General features: G+C 33.1%; 1 protein-coding gene across 1 annotated transcript; it reads right to left on the reverse strand.

Annotated features, from left to right (window-relative positions):
* Positions 1-1,017: 1,017 nt before the first annotated feature.
* LOC120068257 (calcium-transporting ATPase 8, plasma membrane-type-like) lies at positions 1,018-10,140 on the reverse strand. The gene is made up of 22 exons (XM_039019970.1): positions 10,069-10,140; positions 9,912-9,994; positions 9,705-9,813; positions 9,474-9,529; positions 9,049-9,091; positions 8,854-8,937; positions 8,451-8,588; positions 8,177-8,242; positions 7,995-8,093; positions 6,883-6,990; positions 6,563-6,733; positions 5,981-6,040; positions 5,383-5,547; positions 5,111-5,227; positions 4,919-5,017; positions 4,079-4,216; positions 3,898-3,998; positions 3,157-3,202; positions 2,928-3,059; positions 2,081-2,188; positions 1,912-2,003; positions 1,018-1,530 (listed from the first exon to the last, which is right to left on the reverse strand). The coding sequence occupies exons 1-22, from the start codon at positions 10,111-10,113 to the stop codon at positions 1,428-1,430; spliced, it is 2,163 nt and encodes a 720-aa protein (XP_038875898.1). The 5' UTR covers positions 10,114-10,140; the 3' UTR covers positions 1,018-1,427.
* Between the last annotated feature and the right edge of the window lie 6 nt (positions 10,141-10,146).

The following is a 10,146-nucleotide window of genomic DNA, read 5'->3' on the forward strand; positions in this document are numbered from 1 at the left end:
TTCTATTGTTTTCCTCCATAATTCGACCGTGGTAGGTAAATCAGTTCATGATTGGTTTTATATTGTGACTTGGTTGGCTTGATCATGTTTTCTTAACTATATGGCAAGGAAGATAGGTAATTCCTACAAGCCGGTCCGGTGACCTAAAAAATATCGAACCCGAAATTTTGAACCTAGTATTTATTTAGTCCTTAAATTTCAACTTATTATACATTTAGTCCTTAAATTATATTTAATTTTAATTTAATATTTACTTAAGTATCAAAATATTTCTAAAGACTCCGTTTAATAACTATTTCCTTTTTTTGTTTTTGGTTTTTAGAGAAATTAAACATATTTCCTCTCCAATTCTTACAATAATTTGTATCTTTTTCAAGTCCAATAGTTAAGTTTTTAGTCGAACTTCGAAAATAAAAACAACTTTTAAAAAGCTACTTTTTTTTAGTTTTCAAATATTGACTTTTTAATTTGGAAGTGGAAATTGTGTCTAGACTCAATTTTCAAAATGAAAAACAAAAAACAAAAAGATCGTTTGAGGCAAAGAATTGATTATTATAGTTCTAAGATTATAATAGATTGTATTTAGAGTGTAAATTATTTTAGTTTGAGTTATAATAATATGTATTTCAGATGTAAATTATTTCAACTCGAGAACACTCTAACAAGTAATAAATAATATATAACAAATAGAAGTCTTGAAATAATATTGACTATAGTTAATTAGAAAATTAGAAAGTATAAAATATTTACTAACAAGAAAGAGGTGGTTATTAATTTTAAGATAGTTCTCTCCCCAAATATTTCTCAAATGACCAAACGTGTCAAAGATTCGCACTTTTAACCCTGAATTTTTTTATTACATATCCACACTTAATCATTTCTTAGAAAAAATTCTTAGAAAAATAACTCGAAACTTAATCATGTTGAAGAAATGGCAAGCTCCCCAGAAGCTATCTTTATTATTATTTTTGTTCTCCCAGAGGTAAGAATGATGACAAACAAATGAAAAGCTTGAAATAAAAAACCAAAGAATTGAATCGAATTTATGGCGTATAATTATAGTATTTGTTCTGCGTTTCACATCAACATACCATAAGCAAGCAAACCCCAAATCACAAAAGTTGTTAACATATTGATAAACAGGAACTGAAATTTAAACTTGTAAAATACCATGATAGTTATATTTAACAGGACGGTTTTCTTTAGCCACCATTCTCGTATTGGGTTAGCAAGTTAGAAAAGCCGACGACTTACCAAAGAACGATATCCCTCGGAACGATTGCGCTTTAGAAGCACAAAAAAAAACAATTCCCACAATATTCCATCTCAGCGTCAAGGAGAGTGTTGCTCAGGGTCCTAAAAACTGCCATCCTACAATCTGAAAAAGCAAAGATAAAGCTGCTGTGCACATCCAGTGACATTTACAGTTAAGCTCCCCCGGGTTGTCGTTTACGGAACATTCTGATAATGAACACATGGAAGGGAGTTTCAGGAACAGGTATGAATTTCCCAAGGAGAGCTAGAGGCCAACTGAGACAAAAGAAAGGCATGGTTTAGCCAGAAAGCCACAAAATAAAAGAAGTTCATGAGTATATTGTGAGATGAAATGCAATGAAAACTAAAGGAGAGAACAAAAGAATTTTGGGTTTTGTCAATGTTCGATGCTAGGGTTTTTTTTATCGAAGGTGTGTCTGATATAACTTTTCACGTGTTTTAAAAATAAGTCATTTCAGAAACAACTGAAGTGTTAACAACTACTAAATAACTTTTAAAACACTTTCAATGTATATTTTTAACGACTTTTACCAAAAGAATTTAAATAAAAATCATTTTTATGAAAAATCACTTTTTTCTCTAGTCATTCCAAACATGTCCTAAAGGTATCCATAACAGATTTAAATATAAGCATACCTGATAATGCCAATGATTAAGGAAATAATCCAATATTTCCAGTTTAGCCTGACCGTGGATGTGAATTTCCCAAGAAATTCGATTATTATCACCTAAGCAGAAGAAAATAAATTAACTTGAAGAACTTACTAATCTCGAAATGTAATAGCTAAGCCTCGACTGGTCTCACCTGAAGGATGACAGTAATTGCAATGATCCCGATGAAGAGGTAATTTTTAGTGACTCCTTTGAATATATTCTTCTCGTCAGGTTTCCGGGCATTGAACTCATTGAATATCTACATTCAAGGGAGCAAATATAAGGCCCCGTTTGAGATTACTTTTGCAACGATAAAAAACAATTATATGAGAATCTTAACCACTGTTTGACAAAGAATTAATTAATCTACCCAAAATCACTTTTAAATTTATTCCATCGTGCTAAAGCTATTCAATGGAAGATTTTAACTTTCCTAAAAATTTCATATCACCCCTTTCAAATTTATCATTCCATTAATTTATTTTCTCACCATTCCAAATTTTAATTAGTTCAATTTCTTATAACAATTATTTAAAAAAAAATCTTCTATAAAAAATTTAGATTAAACAAAATTAGTTGCAAATCAAATCATATACACTTCCAAATAATTATATTAATAAATTATAAATTATCGAATATGAAAAATAATTGAAATGATAATCCACATTTGTTCATATAACTAAATTACACATTTAATATTAATTTACTAAACATCATAACTAATATTTTTCTAATTAAAAATTGAACTTCACCGAATACTATTTTACTTCTCACCGCTGATTTTTCTAAAAGCACAGTGGCCAACAATGACAATCCCAAACTAAGCCTAAATCACTGAACTTAATTAAATAAGATCACTTATCGAAGAGGTTTAAGTTTGGAGTACAAGACAAGCCCCAAACTATCTTTGATTGATCCCGAAATGTGTAAAGAAAATAATGAAAAAAAAAATCAGCACATAAAATTCTGCCTAATTATTACTTGAGCAGAGGGCTTACTTGACAAAGTACAAATGCATTAAAAATCAACGTATTCTTCACTTTGATAGCTTCGAAGTTAGAGTGATTCAAATGAAGCAAATTCCGACCACGGAAATTGAGGACAAGCAACACAGTGACTTGATAAAATGCCTGAAGATACACAATGGAGTAAGGAATTTCCTCGAGTGCTAGAGCCTTGAAAAATACAAATTTTGAAAAACAGAGAAATCAAGCCACGAGGAATTACCTGTATCAGCAGGTTCCTCCACATGATATTTGTTATAAGAGGTTCTCTGAGAGATACAACAGATTGGTAAACGACCATATTTTGCTTATCTAATACAGAGAAGACAACAAAGCACACATGCACACGCACACAGCTCCATAAAATATGTCACCAGTTCCAAACAATTTTTTAAAGAAATATATAGCCGTGAGAAAAGAGGAAGCAGTTTACTCGGGAGAATTGCTTCGGTGAAGTGAGATAAGTGATAACAAAAAGGTCCAAAATGCAAGATACCACCATGAAAAGGGATATACATATATACAATACACGATAACCGGCTGTAGGAAATGGAAAAGTCATGCCAAGATATATATGTGAGTTGACATGGAACCTGATGTAATAAGACTGGGTACATTCATAAGAAACTTGGTTAATTCCTTTTTAATGTCCTTTTTGTATCTTAATTTCTAGTACCTTTCCCCTATTTTTTTCTAATTTTCTATTAGAGAGCTGCCTCATGATAAAGATTTTGATTTAATTCTGGGAAAACTTGCTTAATTCCTTAGGCTACACCAGGAACATTATTTATGCCTACTGCGCCCAAGTTGCAAGTTTGAATAGCAAGTTTGAATTTGCATATATTGTCCTTAATAACTGTGGTTTCTCATAAACAAAAAAAAGATTCAAAATTAGGCCTCCAAAAAAAAAAATCAAACTTTTGTCATTCTGCAAATATCTGTGTAGAATACAAGGCAAGTATACCTTCTACCAACTGGCGATCTGTCCATGAGGTGATCGGTTGGCGGTTCAGTAGCCAAAGCTAATGCTCCGAGAGTGTCCATGATAAGATTAACCCACAAAAGCTGTGGAAATGTAGACAGATGTCAATCAAAACGATATTATGAAGATACTCAAAGGCAGCCAACAGAGAAAGTGCACAAACCTGCACAGCATTTAGGGGGACATCACCAGAGGATACTGCTGCCACGACATTGATAATGAGTGCTGCAACATTAACAGTAAGCTGAAACTGAATGAATTTCTGAATATTTGCATATACTGATCGGCCCCACCTTACAACCTGCATCCAGCCGACAATGAATAAAAGGCTCCATATAACGATATCATAGAAATGTATAAAGAATATAAATGATTGCATATCCATCATCTCACTCAACACCAATTGTTAAGCTCAAGAAAAATGCTTTAGAAATAAAGCTTTTACATCTTCGATAATTTATTTTTCATCATTAAAATCATTAAATGTGACATTTATTCAGCTGAATTTTCATTATGCATTAAGTTCAAGTTGGGAAAATACAATGATGAGTGAACACACTGGACAGCACACCAAGTTTCATATATTCTGGATAGTTATAAGGATCAAAACATAGTATACAAATTTGGATAGTTGTCACAATATTGAGTCGCAATATGAAAGATAAAACAATATACAAACTTTGGGAGTACAAACATTTATAAATTATCTCAAGCATTTGACAATTTGTTAAAGCAAACATCAAAAAGACAACCGAACTTCTAAGTTCCTTGTGAAGAAATTCAACTACTGTTAAAAGATACCATTGCCATTAAAACAAGCTCAAAATAAACATAGTAGTACAGCGTACAGCCAAAAAGATGGATTCAAATGTCACAAGTCAGTGTAAAATATCCATGGACCATGTATCAGAGGCTATATAAGTTTATACCAATGAGGCACATCTCTGCTGGTATTATTCTAATAAAAATAAACAAATAAAAACACTACGATGAAAAGACTGACCTTCACAACAGAAGCGAAGTTGTCATCTAAGATTATAATATCTGAGCTTTCTTTGGCAACTTCTGTCCCCTGAATGCCCATTGCAAGACCAATATCTGCCTACACTCCCGTAAGAGTAGTAGCATTTAAAATGATGAACAAAATGACACTCTTACATAATAAGATTGAAAAATGTCTAGATAGTAGCAGGACCTCATGCAATGCAGGAGCATCATTTGTACCATCTCCAGTAACAGCAACTACATGTCCTTTCTTTCTCAACGCTTGCACAAGGAGAAGCTTATCATTGGGAGAGGATCGACCCATCACCTTAGAAGAATCAGAAAAGTTTCAAGTCAATCTCAATTATTACTCTTTATAAAAACAAGCACACTCTTCAAATTGCTTTTTTGTTTTTCGTTTTGTGTGTGTGTGTGTGTTTAGAGAAGCAGGAGAGGGGGTTCAATAATATCCAAAATACGTACTGATATTTTCTCAGCAACTTCTTCTCTTTGGGCATCAGATAGGGCGCGGAATACTCTTCCTTCAATAAGATTTGGTTCAGTAGCATCTGAATCTGAACCAAGTATTCCACATTCCAATGCTATAGCTCTAGCAGTTTGGACATTATCACCAGTGACCATGCGCACCTATGCATGAAAAATAATTTAGTGAGTACAATGGCCCACATCCAACTTAAAATGCTCTCGTGCAACCTGTATAGGAAGTTTAACGTATGTATATATATGGAGCATCCTAGACTAATAAAGAAACAACGAGAACATTTGAAGGAGACAAAGACACAGGTGATGTATGATAAAATAAAAAGCAAAACGGGGAACAACCAACAACCAATAAGAATAACGAATAACCAAAAGAGTAGAAGTTACATCTTACAAAAGCATGTATGGCATATATGCAAAATATAATAAATAATAATAATAAAGATGCTGGGTTCATAAGACTGATCACTGATGTCACTGCCAGTTTGGAGGAGAGAAAAATTAACATTAATGTTTTGAAACATATTGATAATTCATAATACTAAATAATGAAAACAAAATAGTTGCCAGAAAAGAGTACCTTAACACCAGCCTTTTGGCAAAGTTGTACTGCATCTTTTACTCCTGGTCGACAGGGGTCCTAGAGTCCAGAGAGCATGAGTAAGATAATAAAAACATGCATGAGAAATTAAATGTAAGCCCAATTTCTAGACTGAAAAGAGACTAATAAGCATTTCAAGCTTAAAGCAGTACAAGCCCATCCAAGACAATTAGAAGTTCAGGGAAAACCCAAACAATCTTGCACATTCTCATTTACAAGTGTTTCAATTGAGGCAAGAACATAACCAAGTAACAAAAGCAGCAAGATGCTGATCTACTGATAACTGAATAGCCATGAATAAAGACAGATAAATGGAGTATTGATAAAATAAGGAAGACTGCCAAGATTTTTTATTTAATTAAAAAAAGAGAAAAAAAAAAAAGCTGCAATATTCAGCCATCATAAAATTTTGCCAGAAACTAACAGAATGTATAAGAAAATCTTAACCTAAATGAAAGAGCCAGTAAAGGCAAATCCAGAACTTTATGCATGGCTTCAATCTGCAGAACTTTCTATCTTATAATTGAAAATGAAGTGTCAAGTTAAAGAACAAAGACCTACCTTTAAACCAACTATAGCCAACAAAACAAGGTCCTCTTCTGGTAGAGCCCACTTACTCAATTGTTCTTCGCCATCAGGAACATTCTCAGGTTCTACAGATCTATATGCAATTGCAACGCAACGTAAACTACGTGAAGCCATATCTTCAATAGCTCTTTTAAAATACTTCATCTGCAAAAATTAACAAATAGCACAGCGTAAATTGCTAATAAAAATCAGAAAGATCTTTTTTGTTATTTTTTAATGAGAAGTCTTGAAATAATACTTTTGTGCTAACGTTTCACAAAACCATTTGTTCTAAAAGCACAAAGACATCAGACCTTATCTTCATCTAATTGAACAGATTGATCATGTTCATCCAAATACTGTGTGCACGACGATAATACTATCTCAGCAGCACCTTTCCAGTGTACATGGACTTGATTATCCTGTAAAACCGTAGAGTATATTTATGTAACATTAGTCCAAATATCTAATATTTCATCAAGAATCAAAGGGCAACAGCACTATACAACAAATGAAAAACATCACCTTGGATGATTGTTCTTTTTGGAAAAGAAAAAAGAAAAAAAACGACTAATACTAGACAGAGAATTATGACAAGAGGTGCACGTTACACAACATACTACTTCAAAACCAAAAAATATCTTCTTGTATTTAAGAAGATAAAAAATAATTACTCATTCTTTGATCAATAATTGGGATGATAATTTTCCCACCCCTTCTTTCCATCATATAATTTTACTTACAAGTACCACTTTACCACATATAAAGGGAGATGTAAACAATTGATTTAAAATATCACATTGACCATAATGCAACAAGGAATTGGATGAAAAAAAGGAATCTCACTTTGTCACGCCAAACATTAGTTTTCTTTGACAGAATCCAGAGACATGAACAATCAAATTAAGACATGTACACCTCATAAAATTCTTCAAATAAGAACAAGAACAATAAAAAAAAAAAAAAAAAAAAAAAAAAAAAAAAAACTCAAAGAAACAATTTCCTTTTGGAAATTTTAACTAGGATATAGATATTTCCTCTCCTCTAATTGAAATCAAGATATATACAAGAAAGGAAAGAAAGAAACGGGAAGACGCTACAATTGACATGTAAAGTGCCAGAGATAACAACAAAATTGTTTTGATATGGATCTCAAAATAGAGAATCAAACTTGATCCCAAAAGTCAAAAGCTATCCACATTTTTACGTCTCCACACTATCAAGTCACGAAAATGGTTTATAGAGCCCAATGAGGGAGGTATGTTCTCGTATCTCAAAAGAAGCATACAGAATTGAGGTTACGACTACCCACTACAGACATTTCTTAATATTTTATTCAAAGAAACAATTTCAAGTTACAAAGAAAACAGAAACAGATAAGGAGCTAAAGACAGTGAATTTCAGATGACATAGGATAGCTAATTACCCGTTGACCTGCAACACCACCACGTTTTTTATCTGAGCTGAAGGGGAAAACATGAAGAATTGCAGATTCTGATCTAAGTGCTTCAAAGTTCATTCCCAGCTGTAGCGACATGATCATTATGAATACTGTTTACTACAAATAAATTCTGTAGGAAAGAAAGGATGAACTCAATAGAAAAGTACCTTGATACCCCAATTAAGAATAGCCTTCTCTGTAGGTGATCCTGTAACCTCCACCTCTCCACCACTCTGAAAATTACAAGACACACTAGGGTTAATAGGTTGAAAGACAAATTATACATATTTGACGATGACAAAAAATGGGCTGTAAATTTGAATCTACTTGGTACAATATTTACCCCAAAAGACTCAAGGCTCTGGAAATTTCAATAGATCTATCAGCAAATATCTGATTAATTTACGAGGACAAAATAATCACTGATTCTTTTACGCATACCTCAGGCACATATACACTGCCATTTGAGTTTAGAGCAATGCCTTCAACAAGCAGAGAGTGTAACATAGGAGACAACTCTGACTTCTTCTCTGGCGGATCAATCTTCTTCCCACCAGCATAAGCCTCAACAATGGTCATCTACAAAATTGACCAACAAGGTTAATAGACCTGAAAAGCCAACCACGGTAATCACAGCAAAAGAAAGAACATTCCCATCCAAAAGACTCATTAAGTATTTTTCTGTTTCATCATTTTTCAGATGCCAAGGAGTTACAAAGGAAGTGGAAAAATTATTAGTGTGTTTTAAAATCACAGTCAATTTAACATCGTACAAAGGAGACTTATGAAGATCAAATTTGAGAGACAATGGACCAAGTAATCACCAGAATAAAGTGTAACTTACCTGATTTATAGTCAAGGTTCCAGTCTTATCACTACAAATAGTTGTAGCAGACCCCATCGTCTCACATGCTGATAGCCTCCGCACCTTACAATAAGCCACATCAAAGTATGTAAACATATGAATAATTAATCTGCACTATCTATTTATCACAAAAGTTCGCCCAAGTATAACCATGGAATAAACCACTGAACATACCAATGCCTTGTCTGCCATCATCTTTCTCATTGAGTAAGCAAGACTGCAAGAATAGTCAAAATATTGTAAGATAAAATGTCAAAAAAATATATAAACATAAAGGCTGATGTTAGATAAAATGTCAAAAAAATATAAACATAAACTAAGAGTACATTCAATACATTTATAAAGTTCTCATTTACATTGCATTGAACTAGTTTACAAACAAATTACAAATAGAAAGTCTAACAGTACCAGCAGGAAAACCACAAAAAAACAAAAGCAACTAATAAGACACCCAAGATTGGAGATTTGTTGACAATATAGAAATTAAATGTGGTATAAAAGTTTTGAAAAAAATAATATGGGGTATAAAAAGAACAATGGAACATGCTTTCCATAAACAAAAGTATGCAAAATCTTGATGGTAAATAAAGTACACTTACGTTAAGGTTACAGCTAGCGGAAGACCTTCTGGCACAGCAACCACAACAATGGTCACCTACATGACAAACATTAAAAGCAAAATGTATTATACAAGCCGTAAATACACATCCAAGCAGACATGCACATCATCCGTCCATCATATAAATCTTACACATGCTTTTACATTTTAAGGTGTGTAATCATATCATCATCATCCATCAATCAATCCTCAAAACATTTTATATACATACCGCAATAGTGACAATTTTGATGGCCCCATCAACGGCACGACCAACTTTTGTCTGGCCTGCAATAAACTGACGGCTTCCATCTGGATTTTTGGTGTGACCAGTGAAATACCTGCTCAATAGAAAAGGACATTTTATAAAAAATGAAGTTAAACAAGCATATCCTATCAATAGAAAAGGACAGACATAGTTAGCCAGCCTCTCATTTACCTTGTGAGGAGCACAATCAAGACAGCAAAAGCTACTGTGAGTCCAACAATACCAATTAAAGTTGCCACACCATTCAAACGCACCTATTAAAATTCATTAACTGTAAAATAGGAAGAAGAGAAGATATACCATTAATAACCAAAAAAAAGGAACGGACCTGCAAAGGAGTTTCCTCGCCATTGTCTTCAGAAATACTTGCCATAAGCAAACCCCATTCAGTATTGACCCCAACACT

Source organism: Benincasa hispida, chromosome 12, assembly GCF_009727055.1.
Source record: "Benincasa hispida cultivar B227 chromosome 12, ASM972705v1, whole genome shotgun sequence".
NCBI lineage: Eukaryota > Viridiplantae > Streptophyta > Magnoliopsida > Cucurbitales > Cucurbitaceae > Benincasa > Benincasa hispida.